This window comes from Synchiropus splendidus, chromosome 9 (genome assembly GCF_027744825.2).
Source record: "Synchiropus splendidus isolate RoL2022-P1 chromosome 9, RoL_Sspl_1.0, whole genome shotgun sequence".
NCBI classification, from domain to species: domain Eukaryota; kingdom Metazoa; phylum Chordata; class Actinopteri; order Syngnathiformes; family Callionymidae; genus Synchiropus; species Synchiropus splendidus.
Genome location: NC_071342.1, coordinates 6,086,350 through 6,107,943, shown reverse-complemented (window position 1 = coordinate 6,107,943; position 21,594 = coordinate 6,086,350). Strand labels below are relative to the sequence as shown.

At 42.6% G+C, this 21,594-nt stretch overlaps 2 protein-coding genes across 2 annotated transcripts in view; both read right to left on the bottom strand.

Moving 5' to 3' along the window:
- Positions 1-1,300: 1,300 nt before the first annotated feature.
- Positions 1,301-21,594, bottom strand: part of LOC128764929 (protocadherin-15-like) — a 168,806-nt gene continuing 148,512 nt past the window's right edge. The window contains exons 30-38 of the mRNA XM_053875217.1: positions 21,365-21,541; positions 18,822-19,040; positions 18,040-18,048; positions 17,500-17,619; positions 10,149-10,170; positions 9,139-9,171; positions 8,973-9,046; positions 5,861-5,948; positions 1,301-2,882 (exon numbers count right to left, since the gene is read on the bottom strand). Coding sequence (XP_053731192.1) covers positions 2,283-2,882; positions 5,861-5,948; positions 8,973-9,046; positions 9,139-9,171; positions 10,149-10,170; positions 17,500-17,619; positions 18,040-18,048; positions 18,822-19,040; positions 21,365-21,541 — 1,342 coding nt within the window. The 3' untranslated portion in view covers positions 1,301-2,282. The remainder of the gene's footprint in view (positions 2,883-5,860; positions 5,949-8,972; positions 9,047-9,138; positions 9,172-10,148; positions 10,171-17,499; positions 17,620-18,039; positions 18,049-18,821; positions 19,041-21,364; positions 21,542-21,594) is intronic.
- LOC128764928 (uncharacterized) lies at positions 2,916-5,854 on the bottom strand. Its single transcript, XM_053875216.1, has one exon. The coding sequence runs from the start codon at positions 5,628-5,630 to the stop codon at positions 3,819-3,821; it is 1,812 nt and encodes a 603-aa protein (XP_053731191.1). The 5' UTR covers positions 5,631-5,854; the 3' UTR covers positions 2,916-3,818.

The window sequence follows — 21,594 nt, the reverse complement described above, 5'->3', positions numbered from 1 at the left end:
CGTTTGGACTTTGCTGCAAAAATATATTTACACACAAGACGAGGCTTAAATTTGGGAAACAATTAAGTACCTCTTTGGTTGCACCCTTTGTTTATACGCAAATGGACAATGCGCCTCAACGTTTCAAAAACTCCAAAGTGCAGATATTTAAAATCTACGGATGCATGTTAGCAAATAGAGGCCCATTTCTGCTTCCTTTACGCCCAAAATTCCTGTCCATTTCAAACGATGTTACCGTCACTGATCACATGCTTCCATTTGTTCTTTACGTTGGTATTGCTGTTGACCAATGCATCCACCAGGGGGAGCAGCCCAGAGTCAAAAGTTTATGACAACAACAAACTCCAAAACCAACACTGTGGAAGAAGTATTGATAATGTACCTCTTGCACAAAAGAGGAAACAGAGGCAGCGTTGTCAGTGGTGGTGGTCGATGACGCTGTTAAATATATTGTTACTGGAGGATGTAGAATTTTCGCCATTGTCTTCTTCGTGTCTCATTAGAGCTACGCATAACACCAACACTGCCCCCCACGGTTTCTTTGTGGAGAAATGCAGAGAAAATGAACAGAAGGCTCCGTCCTGATCAGTATGTAATGTTGAGCCTGAAATAGAGCAAAACAGCGGAATAGCACGCGGGTGACATCACAATATGTGATGGAAAGGACAAGTTTTATTTGGATATTTTTGGACTGTTGATTATTAGTTAAAACCCTGTAAATGGCCTTGCTATTAAGTCGATGCATTCACAATGCAATGATTTACATTGAAAAAGAATGCATAATGCAATAGTAACATATCGCCGCATGCCCTGGCAGCAGCCATGTACGGGTTGGTGTGAACGCAACATCTTCTGTGAACGTGCGCATGGAAGTATTTTTGAAAACAGAGAGGCTGAAATGCGTGTTTCTGAAAATAGCCGGCTAATGAAACCACTTTGTTCCTGATCATGGTTTATGCCTCCAATATACTTGTTTTAGAAGCCTTTTTTTTTCCAAACTACGGTTTAAGTTCCATCTGACGGGGACACAGTGAACCCATTCAGGTGTCTGAAGATTGTCAGCAGTCTGGCTTTGCTTGTTCGCTCAAGACAGAAACCCTCTCTGCACATCACTCCAGGGATTTTGGGCCACCAAAATCGTCATTACTCACTGATTTACAGTTAAATAATTGGTTATTTTTATTTCTTGAAATCGGTTTTGGCACCAGACACAAATACCACAAAACACCTTCAAAAGACCAAATAATTGAGAAGTTCATGTTTGTGAAATCATGTATTTAATGTGACAATACATTTGGATACAAAATAGACAAAAATATCATCCTATGATTTGTTCCTTTTTACAGCACCCTCTGGAATAATCTGAACATGAATTCTTCAGTGACAATCATTTCTGCAATAGTTATCAAAATATCTCTTCTTCATCATCATAGACTTTATAATCTCCACCTGCGCCTGAGAGAATCAAATATCGAGAAAATAATACATGGAAGTTAAGCACAAGATAAGAGTGTGATTTAAACTAAAGATAATATCACAAGAATAATCTGGTTCACCTGATTATGGTTCGCCAAAGTCACTTTTTAATCCAGTATATTTATTAAAAGACATAAACTCACAGTAGATTTGTAATAAAACCAGTCGTTTTAATGGGAAAACAGGTTTGTTGGTAGGATTACAACCTTGAAACTGGTTAATTAAAACATCATTCATGTTCATCATGAACAAACTGCGTATGGACAAATTGGCTCCTCAAATAACGAATGAAAAAATTGTATTCAAAATTAAACTCAAAGCAGGTTTCAACTGTCTGTTTAAGATTTCAAGGACGGGTCACAGCTGTTTCAGAAACATAAACCAGAGCACTTGGTTAAGAGAAAACAAGGCCTTGAGAATAAAATGGTACCATAAAATGGTCAAAAAACAGAGTGAGTTGGTGAAAATGATCTGCGAGCCTTCAACGCGTGTTTACGCGGTGACGAAAGACCCAACTGCACCTCCATGTCTCTCATTTTACTAACTGCAATTTGTATTTGACATAGCTTATACAGACCCCACTGGAATATAAAAAGTAAATCATGATATTTGACATGGTCCACAAGCAGCTATATTTGAGAGCACCGACAGGGAAGCTGTCGGTATTGAAGTTCAGCAAGTGTGCGATCGAATTCACAGATATAGACTTTTGAAAGCTGATCAGGACTTGCAAGTCGGAGGCACGCAGCTTTTGAAAAACAAAAACAACAGGACGTAACAAAATAGAAAACTTGCCTCATGGCCCATCAGAGTTTTGTCATTGGTATGTGGAGATTATTCCAGGGTCCCATCCATAACTCCTCTTCGTCTGATATAGTGTGATCGCTGTGGGATGCCAGCGTCTCCCTGCTGTCCTTGCGGCTGTCAACTGAAATCTCCTGGTTGACGCAGAGGCCGCTGCTGTTCCTGTCAATCAAAGCCTTGGGAATACTCGTTTTGGACCCAGAGCTGGTGATGCTGGAGTGGAGTGAACCACAAGAGGACCGAGTGTTGAGATTGATGTCCACATTAGGGGGTATGCAAGTCCCCGTCCCATTTTCAGGGTTTTTGTCTGTTTCGTCGCCGCTGTGAATCGGTGTGGCCTCCTCATGCGTCACTCCAAGAATGTCTAGTTTTTTAAAATGCTTATTCAGCCGGCAGGGGGAGCCCATCTTTAGGTTGTTGGGGTGTGGGGTTCGCCGGGTTCGGACAATAGTGCCGTTCTGGGAGAGATAAACGTTCCCGTTGATGTTGCTGTGGCTGTTGGGAAGTCGGTTCCTCTGAGGTTCGGTGGTGGACTCCTCGCCAGTAGAGGGGGTCTCAGTGTCACCGTCCACAACCAGCCGGACCCGCTTCTTCCTCCCAGGCTGCAGAGGGAGATGAGCAGTCAGACAACTCACTCTTTGCATGAATCTTTACCAGAAGGAAAGACGTATGAACAACAGGAAACCAGTGCTGTCCCATAAAGCTTCCCCTTTTCTCTTTCTGCTACGCCTCTGTAACTGTGCGTCCCCCCCAACTTGGCAGCTAGCACCCTAGTCGTCGCAAGTGTCCTGTCTCCAGGCACATTAAAACAATAGGTCAGTCAGCTGTGGGTGGATTTTAAGTTAGTGAGAAGTTATGGAGGCCGATCGGAGAGGCATGACATTTGGACAGCACCGTCTCTGGGCCCATTAGACCATTCAGGTCAGTGAGTTGTTGATGAATATAAAGTCACCATAAAATCTGGGATCTGATTGGTTGGTAAAAATGTGACGCTTGAAACACACTGAAGCTGCGACTCCGTCGCCCCATACTGTGTGAGTCTGTATGACAATCTCAGCTCCACATTCTCATGTAGTGTAAATCAACAGCTTTTGTAGTAGTACAGCCGCAGATCACCTTTGTCAGTCAACCCTACCTGCACTCTTTGCTTCACCAACAAGACTCCTATACAATGAGAATAAATAAAAAATAAATCCCTTCATTACTTAAAATGTGGTGGAGGAGCAACTTGATCGATATCTGCCTCAAATTCAAAATACTTGCAGCAGTAAGATGCTCCGTCTCATGGGCGTATATGTGAGCGGTAGAGATGGAAGCTTTATGGGAGTGAAATACACTACACTACTGACATTTTTGTTACTCAGTATTTCAGGAGAAAAAATATTGAAGTCACACATGCAACTCCACTTCCCAGGAAGAAGCTGGTAGAGAAATAAAAGTTAGAAAAATGGAGATAAAACCATGCAGAAGAGTTTTGTAAACACTCAGATGGGGAACCCACAGCAGTTTTTCTTACTTCACGACAGCAACATGAACCACTAGAAGGCTGTCGAGTTTCCATCTGACTCAGAATCTGAGGAAGCTTCTGAGTCTTTAGAACCGCTGTTGGTGTCTGATCCAGAGCCGGTGGCTGAGGTTTTGTCTGAGGAAATGGCGTCTTCATCCACTTCGGTTATCGGAGACAGTCCTCCATAGGTCTCTTCGGAGGTGTCACCCGTGCTTCTCACGTCAGAACGGTATGGAACACCTGTGTAAGGCGCTGAAGGTCCAGGGACGCTGGAGTCGCTGGTTGGGTCGTCACTGAGTTCACTCGACGATTCTTTGCTTTCATCAGCAGTTTCCGATTCCTCGTCTTCCTCGCTCTCTTCAGTAATCGTGTCCTGAGTCAGGACAGATTTCTGGGAACGCCGACTGCCACTCGTGGACCGGGACCTTGTTGAACTCTCTTCACTGGCAACTGAACTGCGGTCACTCTCGCTAGCAGAGGGCAAAGCTTCACTGGAGCCAGATTGGGACTTCTGACTTGAGCGCCGCGATGACCTCTCACTACCACTACCCCTCTTTGACTCAGAGCTGCTACCCAGTCCCGTCCCTGATTCAGGCTCACTGCTGGTTCCCGTACCAGACTCATCCTCGCTGAGTACTTCGCTGGATTTCTCAGACGTCACCACACTTCTGCTTCTTTGTGAAGAACCCACACTTGTACCGGACAAAGAGGTGGCACTGCTGACGCTACCGCTTCTACTGCCACTTTCAGTTCTGCTACCACTTCCACTTCCACTACCACTCGCACTAGCACTCTCACTAGCACTAGCACTGCCACTGGCACTCTCACTGGACTTGGTTGCAGATGATCTCACAGAGGATCGAGCTGAAGAACCACTTTCTTGTGCACTCCTTGAGCCTTCCTCTTCTGACTCCTCCTCAGAGTCTTCCTCTGATCCTGACTCTTTCTCTGTGCTAGTTTCCTTCTCTGTAGCGGTACCCGTCCCAGACTCAGTCTCCTTCTCTGTCTCTGACTGCTTCTCTGTCTCTGACTCCTTCTCTGACTCAGATCCCTCTTCAGAATCCGATTCGTCCTCTGTCCCTGACTCTCTGTCTAATCCTGACTCTCTTTCAGTGCCAGATTCTTTCGCACTACCTGACTCCCGCTCCGATTCTTCCTCCTCAGATTTTGATTTACTTTCCTCATCAGAGTCCCCCGGTTCTTCATCAGGCTCCTCCTCAGAGTCCACGGTGCTTTCATTAGCATCGTCCCGGTCCAAATCTACTTTGAGATAATCCCTGTCAACACTGCTTTTCTCTGAGGATTCTGCATCAGAGTCTTTCTCCTTGCTACTTCCACTCACGCCCGCTTCTGGCTCGCTCTCTGTCACGCTAATTGACACTTTAGATTTCTGGTCATCTTCACTGGCAACTTGCGAGGCTTCCTCATCCCTCTCGCTGCCTGTGGCGGAGCTCCGACTCACACTACTCTGTGACATGCGGCGACCCTTTAGTTTGCTGCCCAGGTTAATTTTCTTCAGAGCTTTGCCCAAGCGGCTGCGGGTCTCTGTCTTGCTGTCAATTGGTCCTGTAAGTGCTGGTCCGTCGCTCAGACTCTCCTGGCTGTCAATGCGACGAGCTGACATCAGTTTGGCATAATCTTTGTCCTTCTTCCCAGCGCCAAACATCTTGAACATCTTGGCTTTCTTCCATGGAGATGGGCCAGCTTTAGCCCGCTGTTCTCCCACCTTGCTGGCCGCCAGAAGTTTGCTGAGTTTCATGACAGATTTCAACCTCTTGGCAGCTTTGGAAGGCTCAGCGTCGGCAGCCGGTTCGGCTTCTTCAATTTCATCTTCCGGCGGCATGTCCCTAAATGCCACCCTTTTGGCCGCGCCTCTACCCCTCCTACCACCGCGGCCCCTGCCTCGGCCTCGGCCCTAAGACAGTTATATTTTATTCATTGACTACTCAAAGGAAAGGTGACAAGGTCAGCCAATGTTCAGAATTCGATATGAATAATCATTTGAGCAAACACTTCATTACATTTCATACATTTCCAAGTCAAGAGCAATTGAAATAGATGGAAACATAATACCTCGGGGCCGTAGAAATATTCATCCTCCAAGATCACTTCTCCATATTCATCATACATCGGAGATATCAACCTCCGGCGACTGCCGTACCTGCGGACACAAAACAAGCAGTTATTGTGAATTTTCTCAGAGAGAATTGTTATAAATATACTTCATTATTCAAGTAACATCAAGTATAAGAAGTGTCAAAACTGAAAAATAGGATTTCGACATCAGGACAGACAGTGTGTGCGATGCATATTCATATTATATCTTTTATCCATCCTTGCTTTGCTCTGCAAAAACTGAATTCCACTCTGATAATAATATTGTTGAACACATCTTGTCTTTGATCTGCTGAAACCATAATTGCTCCGATTGATATTCTGTTATGGCTATTTGAAAACAAAAGGGAATCTCATTAGACATCGAGTTTTATAAAATGAAACACTAACACTGCAACAAAGGAATTTAAGTCTTATTGTTATAAATGACGTGTTTCTATTCATCACCTGGATTAAAAATTAAAAGATGAAATAGCAATTAACAAAATGTTCATGGTTTTCAATGGTTTGTTCTTGCAGACAGGTTAATTAGCACTTGTGTATCTTCAGTGGCCTGATGTATATTCTATCTCAAAATGCCACCATCTCTGTTGCCATGGTAAGAACATGAAGAACATATGTACATGAAGAAAGTTATTTTAAAATGAACGTTATCTTGTTTTTGTCTGAGGTTTAGGTCGCTGGTTAACAGAAAGGGAGGAGGAAGGTGTTGAAGGGGGTGTTGTCGTGTTGAGTTAACTGATGTGTTGATGTTAGTAGTTGTTGCTTGCCATGGCGTTGTAAAGGCCCTTTTGTGCTCAACGTCACGTACATATCCAGACAAATCTTTCTGTTCAGTACTGCTGTCACTAGCCGACAGGTAGCTCCAATGAGACACGAAGAAGACATAACAATGGCGCAAATTCTGTCCTCCAGTTGCGATATAGTTAATGGCCTCAACCGGTCACCGCCTCCTACAACGCTGCCTCCATTTTCAATAATTATTCCACAGCCTCCATGTTGGTTTTCGAGTTTGTCGTTGTCATAAAACTATTGAGTCTAGGCTGCTCCCCTGGTGGATTTATTGGTGAACAGCAATACCAATTCAAAGAAAGCATGCAAGTATGTGATCAGTGTTACTAAGTAACGCGTTATAGGAACTATGTTATCTTTTGTAATAACGAGTGCCATAACGCGTTCCTTTGCCAAGTCAAAACGCGTTTATCATTACTGTGATTTCAACATGCTCTTTACTTGTTACTTCACATTCACAACTCTTTAAAAAGTTTAAAAAGCAGCGTCCATGACACGCATTAAAAGCTTCTGTGGTGGATGTGAAGCCCACATTAGTCACGTGACGCAGCGCCGGGCATGAATACAATAATGGCTGCAATCGATGACGGTCCAGGTGTGGGATTCCCATTGTGGATATATTCTCATTATTTTTCCTTTTCAGCTGTAAAAGACCAGAGAAATATTGTAGTGGCGTGCAAACTCTGTGGCTCGACAACACTATTCATGCCCAAAACGATCATTTCCAATCTTCAGAAAGTGCACGCGTCGACCAAGCTCGTGGGAAAAGAGCCCGAAGCAGACGCTGCAAAGTTTCGCTGGTCTGACACCATAGGAGAAGCCACTGCAGCCAAACAGCAGAAGCTTGACTTTAGGACGCCTGTTGCACAGCTTTTATCTCAGAAGCAGTTGAACATACTAGCAGCAGCCAGGTATGTTGTGGGAGACATGCTGCCTATCACAGCTGTGGAGTTGTCACTGCAGTTCATGTTTCTAGTAGGTGTAGTTGTGTTGCTGTTGAGATGATCTTCAGCATTGTGTTTTGTAAAAGAGTTGACTATTTTGCACTGCTAAAAGTACAGTTTCTAATCTAAATGATTACAATAAATGTGCCCATCAAAAGTTTCAATATTGCCATTTGTTCACGTGCACTCTCACTGCCATTGCACCTTTAGGTCACTAAGTGGCGACTTTGTAATGGGATTGCACTTGAAGTGGGTTATAGATGATAGATAGCCTTTATTACTTGACTGTCTAGTTTAGCTTAGCAGGCCACACAAATAATAGTAATGGGTCTACTACTTTGAAAGTAATGAGTAACTTGAAGTAACAAAGTTACTTTTGAACAAAGTAATTAGTAACTGTAACTAAGTTACTCATTTAAAGTAATGGGCATCATGGGCATCATGGCGATAAAAGAAAACCACTTGTGTTGATTCTGTGTTTTTTTAGCTTATGGATCATGCAATTATAGTTGTGACATTTTCAGTAAGATTGCCAGAACTGGAAAAGGGGACAGCAGTTTTAAAGTGGGGGATGGCATCTGCCCCATCCCCAACTTCAACTGGAGTACTGGTCGCCCGCAAAGCCAGAGTAGTCAACAATCAGTGGTTTGAAGCCACTAACAAAAAAGGTTCCATTTAGATGTCAGCTAACCTTAAATCATCACCAAACACATTTGCCAGAACTGACAAAAATGACAAAAAGTTCACCTTTACCTCCAGTCTCCAAAGAAAAGTCTTGGCAAAGTCAACAGGAGCTGAAAACTGTCAAACTTTGGAGCAGAGAAAAGGAGTTTTGAAAGAGCAATACAAAAAAAATACATGGGGACCTGGGCTCTCAGCTGACAGCTTGATTTCTGATGAAGAAATGGGGCACAGTTGTAGAATTACAAACAGTACAAAAGTGGCCATGGACAAAAAAAAAAGTTGCGCATGCCTGACCTCAAGTTACACAACCGTTAACGATCAAGTTGGTTAGCGACTCACAGCATCTGCTTTCAGCTCCATGTTTTTCCAAGACGGCCATATGGGCATCCACACACAAGCTAAATTAAGCCATCATTATTAATTCCATTTCACGGGCCAAGAGAGGGTAAACACTAAGATGGTATATACTCCAGAAGACGCCGCAGAAGATATGTGCATCCGTTTTATTTAGAAGCTCTTTGAAATGCTCTTCATCCCCGAAGGATTGGAGCCGCAGGAGAGGCGAGAGCTCGATAAATATTCCCTGAAAACTTTTAAATGAAGAGATCCAGAGAAGGCAGTAATGACGACAAGACTCCCATCAAACTTACCCTTGGTCATAATTATAGTAGTCCTGTGTGTAGTAGTCCTGTCCTTGGTCTGGACCTGACTCCACATTGAGCTCCTGTGCGAGAGATGCGAACGACTCAGTTAGAGGCAGCAGACTGAGTTAGGATAGCATAAGACAGATTGAAGGAAAAGACGGGAGTTTTCTACCTCGGGTCTCAGGAGAGAAGGCCTCAGCAGTTGCTGCCCGTGATCAATGAGGAGCGGGGATAGAAATGAGTGAGGAAAAGCAGAAGGGATAGAGGTTGAAGGAAGACACTAACACAGGGAAGAGAAGGCACGACATCGACTGAAAAAGGAAGACTTCACACTTCTGAACATAAGAAAATGATGTGATGTCAATGCTAATATACAAAAGGATGGTTCAGACCCCGGGGTCCTCAGGAGGGTCCAAAGCTGTTTCAAAGGTGACTTCCAGATCAAGAGAGGATGGAGAGTTTACACTCATAGAACCTCAACTGAGATGATGAGACGCTCTGATTTGGTCTCACCGAATGAACAATTGCTACTTCTTGCATTATTATGAAGCTTCCTTTTCCTGCAGTGAGTTTTCTTATTTTCCAGAGGTGGGATACTGAACAGGCTTCTGACAAATAATTCTGTTCAAAACCTACTTTCCAGATCTACAGCGATCAATGAGTCTGACTAGAGGCTGACCTATTGGGTGTTTTAAATAAATGAATTAATAAAAATACAAGCCCTCCCACAAAGTCCAAAATCTTTTTGAAAGTGCATTTTTCCATAACATTGTGACGTCTTGGTGACTTCACATTGCAACATACAGACAGACACATAACTCTCTTTTATCGAATTGGGTCACTCACAACAGCCCCAGTCAAAACCAGACTGCATCAGTATGCATATTCTACCATCAATATGAAGTAGCAAACTATTTTTAGATATGCAAATAAGGAAAGGAATTGAAAGTAAAATGTGACTTAAACAAGGTCACTTTGCAGAAGCTTTGACCCGATTTCCAAAGAAGACAATATCGTCAAAAAAGCACTTGGTAGTTATACGTGATGGCTTATCTTATCTGTCCAATATCTGATTAGCATTCCACATTCCAGCAGGGGAGTTCAAGATAAGAAAACAGAATAAAGGGGACTCAAATTAATTCAAGAGGCACACAACACAGAGATAATAAAAACGCTGCTCACCTGTCTGCCGTACGCTCGCCTCCTGCGCAGGGTAGAAAAACACAAATAAAGGCCGTGAGTTTACACGCCATATGTATCGAGTCTTTTCAGATATGATCTGCAGGACTAGTCTTCATCTACATTCCGCTGACCAGACAATTGTAGTTCGACTTACTGTGCAATTTCAAGCGTGAAATTGTTGAGAGGCAGATATTTTTACAACGGTGATGATGAGAGAAAGAGAGGGATGAGAGAAGAGAGAGAATCGCTGCAACAGATTGCAAGGCAAGACAAAATAATAATGGGATTTTTAGTTTTCACATATTCTTGTTGGGGGATTTGCCAAAATAACACAGCGAGAAGGTAGAAAAACATTGAACACAAACTTGATCTGTCGATACTCCATGATTTACAAATAATGTAATGCCTCTTTTTGGATTATGGGAGTAGACCAGAGTGCTCAAAGTAAAATAAAGTCTTGTCTTGTTGGCAACATGAGATTTTTTAGGTGCATCCTAAAAAAAAAAAATAAATAAACCAACTAAAAACAACTAAATAAAAAAAATGAATTAAAAAAAATATAAATAAAACTATGGCCACATAGGCTGTGTTATCCTGGTTAATTCATTCAACATGACTCATGATTCATTCATGACTCAAAAACTGTTCTTATGGAATTCTGTTCACCCGCAAAATAGGGAAGTATCATTAAACTTCATCCATTTGGAATTTACTCTGCAATGCCGATGTTTCCCCTATAGGTAGAACACTCCAGACACATCACTGGGATGAGATATATTTCTCTCTTTGTCACTGTTTTTAAGGCTAATTGAGTGCTTGTGTTGTGCTGACTGACTTCAAAATTTGGCACCCATTTTGGCCCCATGAGGCAAAAGTTCAGCCACCCATGGCCTTGACTCTGCTGAAGCCAACCTGATGCTTCCTGAAGGTGCGATTTGACCCTAATTCATCCTGGCATTGTCACTTCAGAATATCCATGCCCCATTACTATTCAACATTCTGGGGGTCACCGGAACTTTTCAGCACAAGCTCAAGTCAGGATGGGAGCATCACTTTATCCTGCAACCATCCTTCTCAGGTGCACCGGGGGTTTGATCGGATGGCTGTCTTTCCAGTTTTAGTGCTCTCAAGCCTTCAATCTGTTTTTGCATCTCCTGTTGTATTAGATCATTTCATTTCACCAGACAATATCACAACCCAACGTGCCCATGGCCATACTCAATCATCTATACCCACTGAAAAACACGTTGCATAACTAACTACTAACGTAGAATTGTATCGGAAATTTGATTCAGATAAGGTTCGCACCATTCAAATGCATGACTGAACACTTCAAAAACGATTCCTCCCGGACAATAATCCATCTCCAGTGCAATCAGTCCAAGTCACTGAGACACAGAAGCTAATGGAGACACCACGACCAAAGCTCCAGGTTCACAGGCGTACAACTGTAACCTGTCTGGGTCCATAAATAATGGTGACTTTCTCACTCAGATATATAGCCAAGCAATGATGTGAGCTTCCTCCGGAGAGCTGTAATCTGTTATTAGGGGCCGAGACCAGTGACAGGTCAGAGCCAAACCACCACACCTCACAGGCAGAGAGGATGATGGCAGTGGGATATAATGGATGACCTGTTGACTTGGCTGCTGGCTACCGCTGGTGCGTGCAGCAGAAAGAAAAATGGTCCAATGCTTGAAAACCCAGAGGTGGTTTATGTGCAAGAGGGGACACGATGGAGGATAAATGATCTTCTAATGTTGTACGGAGACACAAGCTAGCCGGGCTCTGTACTTGTGAAATTCTATAGCGTAATATTTTAGTAAATCGATGAGAACATTTTTCCTTGGGTATAAAATCAAATGCCAGTCTAAGTTTTTCAGAAAGAGTTTTAGTTCACTGAGGCTATCTCGGTCAACATTCGACAGGAAAACATCCTTCATGCCAAAACCAGACCAGACTGTTTTTTTCGCCAAATAGTTTCACATCACAATTTCATATTCTGCTACTTTTCTGGTAGCGCCAGAAGTCCTCAGTCCACCAAGTTGGTACTCTCCCAGCTCCATTACGTTTATAGTTATACTCGATTCTGTTTATTATTTATGGTTGGATATATATGAATATATATTCCCAGTTAGTTCAGCTAAATCCCCACTAAATTCTATTAATTCTCACAGTCCCCATGGAATGTTTTCAATATGAAATATTTCCAAAGTTCCCCAAGCATAACTTCCCATATTTCACCAGATGCTTTCTACCTCTTTGCAAGGTGGTTAGGTGTTAGGTGTTTAGACGCGCAGTTGGGTCAGGGATAGGAGAAATAATAACAAAGAATATCAATTGAAGAGAGAAATGGAGATATTTAATCGTCAACAAAAACAAACAAGCAAATAAAAAACGTCATTCGACCTCTGTGAAACTACACAAGCTAGCGCAGGATGAGACTCATTTCCCTTCTACATTTCTGTGAGTGACATATTTTGGGCACAGAAGCCATGTTAATGTGTAACAAGCAGAGCTCTTAAAATTCAGACGCTCTTTGCTCTGTCACAGTGGTCTGCTAGCATAAATTAAGCAAAATGCTATTTATACAGTTTTTATTCCCTGCTCTGCCATTTGTATTTCTGAAATAAATACATTTATGATGTGAGCAGGAGAAATGCTAACAGTGGCGTGCTATTTTGCTTCTTTAAAATAAAATGTAAATTTGGTAAATAAGCCTTGATCAGTACTAAAGCAAACGCAGAGAACAGGATCCATTAGCAACTTCTGCACCCGGGGTTAAAAGAAACAGCGGGTGAATGTCTCTTTACAACAGAGATTACCACACGTGGTGAGCACGGAATACAGAATTAGCAAGCCGTCGATCTACCATCTGGGAATGTGGGATGAATCAAACATCCCATTGCTCCAGAGAGGAAAGATGCTAAGTCCGTTTGCTTAAGGGCATGTGGGTCGTGTGGATGTTGGAACAGACACAAGAAGAGGATTTGGGAGGAAAGCAACACAGAACGCATTTAAATGAAAGTAAGACTTGTACTGGTAAGCACAGTCATGGAAAGCAAAATATGCAATTGCCATATGCGTGCAAGACACGTATCCTCCATGAGGCATATAAAATGCCTTCATTATTAGACTCTTTTTCATAAGATAAGCATGGCATATATGAATGCAGAAACAACTATCCTTAAATAGAACAAAATTATGAAGCTAAATACGAAGAAATTTGAAGCTACAAATATGAAATAAAACTCTGTGACTGCAACAAAGCTCAACACATTTTTGGCGGCAAATCACTGCATTATTAAACAAAGCACCTCTAAGGAAGAAAAAAATGAAGAAAGAATGACTCGACTAAAACACCAGAATAACACTGTATATGCAAAAGATATAAAAACCCAAAGCAGTGATATAAAAGAGAATATCGAAAAGAGACGAGTGAAAGTGTTAAGAGTCTGCAGAGGAAACTTGTTCGTTGCCATCAGTGGGTTCTGAAATCTTTGAGTTCAACTGCGTTGTCGGGCCAACCTCGACTGTCACCTCATTAGAACTTTCTTCACCACAAGTTAAGCTTGCTGAGTCCATTTCAACCGCAGAGCTGGTGGTGGTTTCATTTGGCAGGCTCTGCTTGTCATGGAGACCAGTATCAGGGAGTTCGGTGACTCCATCTGACAGCTCAGTCACTTGTGTTTTTTTGCTGAACTTGGGCATCCTGCAGTTTTTGTCTACTTGGCTATGCATGTTGGCAACTGACCGTTCTATGTCGGCTAGGTTTTTTATGTTCTTCAGAATTCCTTTGAGTTCTTTCTTCACAGTGTTTGAGGGAATGATTGGAGGAGGGTGTTTGCGTTCTGAAACGGGGCGAAGGGAGGAAATGGATGGCAAAGAGGGAGGGACAAACTGAACGACCGGGTGTGAATTGTCGCTAACTGGAATGGGTAGCGGCGGTGGAGGTGGAGGCGGGGGAGGGACAACCTCTTTTTTCACAGGAGGTGGAGAAGATTGAGGTCTATGGCTACATGGGGGCGAGGGTGGGAAGGACGGGGGATCGGAGATCGGAGAAGTGGATGGGGAGGCAGGATCTGGCTTCAAGGGAGGAGGTGGAGGAGGATCATCAGGTGGGTCTGGTATGATCTCCACAGTGATCTGACATGGGTGGACGGTCATGTAGCTGGATATACTGGAGCTGAACTTCTTCAGCAGTGGTGGTGTTGGTTTCTGACAAGCCAGCGTCCATGACTCCCGCCCTTGAGTCACAATATTGGGGGGCAAATCTCGACCCACAGTGGGGCTGTATGGGAAGTCCATAATGGACAGTAAAGTTTCTGATGACACCTCAAGAACATCAGCGCCATCTCTGTCCCGGACAAGAATAGGAGAGAGCGTCCCCTGGTCGTGCTTCCGTGGGGTTAGATCATGAAGGGCCTGCTGCTCAAACTGTCTCGCCTGCTCACGGACCGATAGCTTGGTTTCACTGCTGTCACTCAAGCGGGTAAGCTCAGAACTCCCAGGCCAAAGCCTGTCACTCATCGCTGCTGGGAGAATCTGCTGTTCCCAAAGGGCTCGTCCCATCAGCGCTTGTCTCTTGGGTGTCCCGTCCTGAATCTCCCTGCGGATGCGAGCCGGCATTGTCCAGGCGTAACCAGAACCTTCTGAGTGAGAAGGCGAAAACAGCTGCTTCTTAAAAAGGCTTTTCGAGGCAGCAGGGCTGTAGAACGGGCTGTCGTCGTGGTAGACGGGGTTATGGGTCGTGAGTGGACTGCGGTCAGAGAGGAACGTCACGTTGCTTTCCGACTTGGGCAGGTTGACATGCAAGGATCCGTTGCTGTGGCCAGCAAGGGCACGACTCGTGAAGGAGCTAAGAATCCTTTGGTGTTCGGCCTCCTCAAGGAGCGACTTTTCAGCCCTGTCCCGGTAAGATTGCAGGTGAAGAAGAAACAACACTTGAAACCAAAGCAAGAATCAAAGGTGAAAAAAAGAGTCAAGCGAGGGCAAGAGGTCTCGGGAAGAGTGTGCTTCTTAGTATCTTGACTGCTCAGTAGACAAAATATTGATTACTAATTGTAACCATAAGCACGTTTGTTTGTTACTATTTGTCACACAAATGAGTACATTTTGTCATCATATCAGTTTTAGCGATTTAAAGTCACACTAATGTGTTATTTGCTACACAAACATTATAGTACAGCTGTGTGTTGCAAGCAGATGCATGCTGCAGGATATCCAACATTCAATTTAAATGATATTTATATTCTAAACTCCTCCATATCATGTTTCTGGAAATATCACATGTCCGCAGGGATACTTTTTTTTACAAGTCAAAGTTTCTCAGTCGAAGAAATGGTGGCCGGGGGCCTCATGTGGCTCCATGTCTGCATCGATCCTGCCCACATGAGGTCAGAGTGAAACCATGAAACTGACCATGTGGAGTTGTTGCGTGGTTTTGTGTTCCGATGTTCAAAGTTTCTGTTGCGACGTTTAAGCAGCTGTACTGTTAATTATTTCCAAGTCTTATTCGTATCAGAGACTCAGGAGAGACTGGTCATCCCCCGGAGCGGGACTGACTCCTTCTGACGCTGCTTTGAGCAAATGGCCGTTAGACCGCAGAGCAGCGTTTTCATTTCAATTCCAGCGTTAATATTTCATCAAGCACAAATCCTTGTTGACTGACAGTCTGCTTTCTGGATTCAAACCTATAATGTTTTTTTTATGACACATTGAGAACAAGTTATTGAACTGTCACATCCCTTCTTGTTTTGTCATTTTGATTTCCAGGTCCTGCCAATGAGGTTTTGTATTTGTTACCGTGAGTCAGCGTGTCTTGAAATGAAAATGAAAAGAAAACGGGTCTGCACTCATTATTGATTTTAAAAACATTACCACCACTTCAAACAATGCATCTTAATGTCCTTTCCGTCTATGCTTTCTCCTAGAAAGGTTTCAAAAGAAAATGTTAAGTTAAATTAATATATTAAATATAATAAAAATACAAACTTGTTTTATTGTTTTTTAAAATCATTATTATTTTTGTACCTTTATTTCATTCACATTTATTAAATTTAATTGAAAGTTGTACAGATACATTTGCTTCATGATATTGGGCCTGTAGATCAAATATATTTTTTTGCACATAATATTCTTAATTTTTTAAAATGTTCTTTCCTTCATGACATTCTGCAATATGCCAGCCAACAAATAATAATTGTACTTGTTAAAAGTCAAGTTGAATTTGCCTACGTATTTGTTTTGTTCCATGGCTTCAAAACTCAATTCAAAACGCTACGATCAGTCAAAACACTATGATGTGACAGCTACATTTATTCTATTGGAAAATGCTTGTGGAAATTATAACACAACTACTTTGATGACTACAGGGACAGCTAAATCGAGTGATAATGGCTAAACGTGGGAAAGGCAGCAGCTAGCAAAGAGCTAGAGGGCTACAGCGACTGACAATAGTAAGAGGTTTTTGAAGAATACTTACTGCAGTCTAAATCCAGAGAGACAAGGGAAGGAAATACAGGACAGAATCATTGATAGATGGTAAAAAGACATGGCACCTGAACAAAAGTCTCTCCACATTAAGTTGCTTTTTGTGTATTCTTCAGATGAAAATGTCCCTTACTGCCATCGAAAAGATCCTAATCCTTTTGTTAACAGTTCAACCCGATCAAAGAAGAAAATCTGTGCTTCATCGACTTCTTTGAACCTGAAACGCACTACTTTGAGGAAAAAGTCCTGCATGAAATGCAAACACATTCAGTTGTGAAAGACAAAGCTAACGTAAATCTGACCGCCAGCTGAGCCTTGGCCCTCACATGGGGCCCTTAGCAGGAGATGTGCAGGAGATTAGCTTGTTTAACAATTAAAAAACAGGCATTGAGAATTAGAGGGAAACAGCAGGGGAGACTCTAGAGGTTCCACCGGACGACATCGATTGTTCAGTATGTAGTGAAACCTGACCTGAAGTGTCAGCAGCAACAGTGAAGAAAATGTCATTCTAGTTACACGATGATTTGGCAGATGAAGCCTTCATCACAGGTACGTTATGTTTTAAACCACCACATTAGAGCCATGAACTAAGTGCACTACAGTAAGTGATGATTTCGGGTCCTTTTGGATATTTAAACACTATTGTGATTTAAAATATAATTCAAAATGGATGTCTAACTGGTTTGTTTTGTGGCAACGCAGACACAATGAGATGAGAGAGGGATCAAGTAAAGAGAGGAAAACACGCTAAAGGGCAGACAGCTCTGCCTCACATTTAGCACCCTAAATATTGATCAAACCTTCTGTGAGACGGACGTCCTGGGACGGAGGGAGAGTGGAGCAGGGAAGGTTCACTCACATGCTGCTGTCGCCGAGCTCTTCGTAAAGGTTCGCACCAGCTGTGCTGGCAGGAGCCGCCTTCCCCCCTGGTGGCAACGCCATCTGAATTCTGGCAGTTTTGGCACACTCGGCTTGCCGTCTGTGCAAAATGTCATCAGTTGCGTTATCAACACAATAAAGTTCCTCGATTTGCTTGACTTTAATTGAAGTAACAATAAGATTGACCTTTTATTTTGCAATTACCGGCGCCATTCCTACTCCATATTTCTATGCTTATTTATTTAAAAAATGTAGATAAAACCCAGTTGCTATTGACTTGATATCACTACCAGCGGCCAAGCTAACAAAACACAATATATGCAAGAAATAGACAATGCTGAATCATAAATATAAAACTATATATATAATATATAAAATATATAAATAGAAAATATAATAAACTGAATCATTACAACCTATAATACATTTCCAGTTAGCAGAAAAATACTTTTTTAAAGAAGATTCAATTGGGACGCAATAGCTTCAGGAATGCCAGCTAGAAAAAGAAATTATTACTTACTCTTTGAATCTGTAGATATCCGACGCAAGGGGAGAATGAAAAGAGATGAGAAGAAAAACATTGTTATTTGAGAGGTATTCAGTAACAGGTATATATGAACAGAATAGATTTGCAAATCGTTCACTTATTTTCTTGCTTCAAAACCTAAGGCATTCAAAGATGCTGTAATGTCATTCAACACCGTCAGTAAAGGCGCCATCTGCCTTCACAATTTCTGACTGCGTTTTAATGTCAGCAACGACAGCTTTTAACTGTGTGTTCAGTCAAATTCACTTATGGAAAAGCATTGCAACCATCTGCTGAGGGAAAACACTTCGCATAACACTGAGTTGACTTCTGCTCGCATCCGGTTCACAAAAGTGACTCCATTGTTTACCTGCGATGCGCCGGCGCATTGAGAAAACACAAAGAAAAAGACGCGTGATTATGATGATGTATCGTTGAGCAGCTCGGTGACAGGCACCGTTGCCTATAGACATGAGCCACAAATGACTGTTAATCGGGGCCTTCGCACACAGATTAGCAATGTAAATCGCACAGTCAGCGTTCCTGATGAGACAGGCTCGACGAAGGCACTCCGTCTCCACAGCGCCTGACAATTTGTCAGTTAAGCAGGGCCCTGGATGGCGGGGCTCAAATGGTGCAAAAACGTCTGGCTTTAAAAGGCAGATTTGCCAGAACAATGGTCTCCATAATTAGAACGCACTACCTGCCCAAGTTTCTGACACGCAGCTAAGGATGATTAATGGATAATAGAAGACAGCGAGCACACGAATACTCACTGTTTGTAGGTGACCATGACGATGAGGATGGCTGGGATGCAGCAGAGGATGATGATGATGGCCAGAGCCAGGAGAGCCCCCTCGGTGTAGCCCACCGCCTGGGCGGCCTTCTTCACGCTGGCCACGATGTCAGGTGAGCGGATCTCCAGGATCCGGCCGCCCTCGCCCAGGTGAGGCTGGAACTCTTTGTTGATTTCAAGGACATTTCCATCCAGGAATCTGGGATTCACAAGGCAAGACGGCAGGAACAGGTATTACATTTTGCAGGGAAAGGCAGCGCCACGCTGCTGCACAAAACTAGAGGGCGTAGAAATTCATTAAAGCTTTAAATATTTTCTTTTTAAAAACCCAACACAATTGCATTATTTAATACCTTTTCTTGCCTTTGAAATATCATTAATAGTGATCAGCGCAAAAGGACAGCAGGGAACAGCTTGCATAACTAGCAAAGAAGAAAAAAAGAATGCTGCTCCTTCTTCCTTCACAAAGAGTGAGGAATTTGTGGTTCCAGATGGTACTTCAGAACATCTCCAAATCCAACCCACCATCATCAAGCTTTCCTTCCAAATGAAGGGGCAGTTTTAGCTTGTTAGAACGTTTAAATTATTCATCCAACCTCGATAAAACCAGGATTTATTTATTGAGCTATTGCTGCAGCAATACCCATCGGTTCAATCCATTTTTTTACAAGACACATCTTCAGTTCCCGATAAAATGATATTTTAATAAAGTGGACCAGATTAGAGTAATTGAGGAGCCGTGTCAGACAAGGTGGCGGCACTAAGTATATTACATTAAATTCCCTTCTCACCTTCATGACTTTGAGCGAAGATTTATAATATGTCATTTCACTGTGGTATTGTTAAGACAGCTAATGCATATTAAAGGCTCATGCCCCGGTTCCATTCCAAAATAAGTTGGAATTATATCAAAGCAAGCCAGAGCGCTGTGAAACCTTCAATAGCACAACTTTTTTTTTTAGAATATATCCTGTAGTTTATTCCGGACCTGTGGGCGCTGCAGTACCTGTAGGCTCAAGACCGCTCTTGGTGGTAAAATGAATGTCTCTATGAATCATTCTTTGGGGCTCCCCAAGGACAAAAGTAAATCTTTGGTCGGCGTTGCCCATGTTTCACACGGACGGATCCATCAATCAAGTCATCTTGAATAGACTCACAATAGAGAGAAGCTTCGGAGAACACGTTTCAACTTGGACAGCAAACAGTCAACGAAGCTACCAGTGAGCTAAAAACTAGTGGCATGAAGGTGAGACACTTGGGGTTATGAGTTCCTGGCTCTCTGTGCTCTTCGGAGCACTTTAATAAGCTCAGCAGACAGTCAATCATTCTGGCAAACAGCATCGCCTTTCAACACCGCCCACCTTCGTGCCAGATCTGTTTTATTAGAGATTTCAGATCACTGTGTCGGTTCAAAGACGAGTGGAAACACTGTACTTCAACTAAGCAGGGTGCAGTTATATATTTCATGGTATACAAGTTTTTTTGAAACTAAGATGAAGATAACTAGTCATGTTGACATGAAGTCACACAATTTAATAACAAACAATTATGAAAGAAGGCTTCTGCTGAAAATGAAACACCAGTTATATATTGTCCAATTATGCGTCAATGGGCTAACAACTGTTTTACGGTAAAAACAAAAAAATAAATGAATGAATGAAGACAACATATATTGATATAAAAACATTATTATGATAAATGTTTTTATAAAACAAAAGTAGAAAAAAAAATCAATGAAGTATTAAGAAAAAAGAAAAATACATAAACAAAAATGAAACTAAAAAAGCATTATTGACAGAAAGAGTACAGGTGCTTCATTTAAATGTTGAACAGCTGAAAATGTTGAGGGTGAGGTCACGTGGCGGTGACGCATCTATTTACATGTGTCTGCTCTAGATTCAGTGACTTTATGTTCCCCCCATTCAAGCAAGAGCCTTTTAGTCGGATTACAGTTTGAATTTAGGCCGATTCTCCTCATAAGAGTAGTACTGACATGAACTGATAATAAAAGGCATTTCATTTTGGACCACACAATCACTTCACAAGCATATTTTTACCACTCAGAATAAGAGATAATGCAATGCGATTCCAAATTCCTGAAGGTGTCATCCTAAAATACTCTTCCATTTGTTAACATCCATCTGCATCTAACAAAATGACACGCATGGGTGGCATATCTGGAGGCTCCAACCTTTGAGTCACTGATTTGACAGGTTAATGGAAGGGCTGAAAAACTCCCTCCCGCACTCCCACGTCGTCACCCTCTAAACCTGGGCCATATTTTATTCTCCTTTTAAATCTGCTCCTGACTACTGACAGATTTAGTGCATGTGCGGAATAATTAAAATCCACTGAAGAGCTTTGGAAAGGTGTACACACTGGAGAAGAGAAGAGCCACGCAAAGACAGAGAAAAGACGCTGCTGATTCAGGGGACGGACAGAGGGTGATGACACACTGCAGGGAAAACATTCCGTGCTGAAGAACATCAGTAGTAGTGCTTCTAATACAAGTGACCTACTCACTTGAAGAGCTCCTGACGAGAAATGGCCCTGTTTGTGAGCGGGTCAATGGCGTACACCATCAGGTCTGATTTACTGTAGTCTTCCAGCTCAAATCCGTCTCCATGACGACGCGGTCCGATGGCTTCCACAATTACCTTGGCACCTGGAATCTGGTCCTGAACATGCCGCTCAAGAATGCTGCAATCAACACAAACCTGAGGTGTTACTGGTGGACTTAAAAGCCAAGACAA

Excerpts from the sequence above, each read along its gene's own strand:
- LOC128764928 (XM_053875216.1), bottom strand. The coding sequence starts at position 5,630 with ATGCCGCCGGAAGATGAAATTGAAGAAGCCGAACCGGCTGCCGACGCT.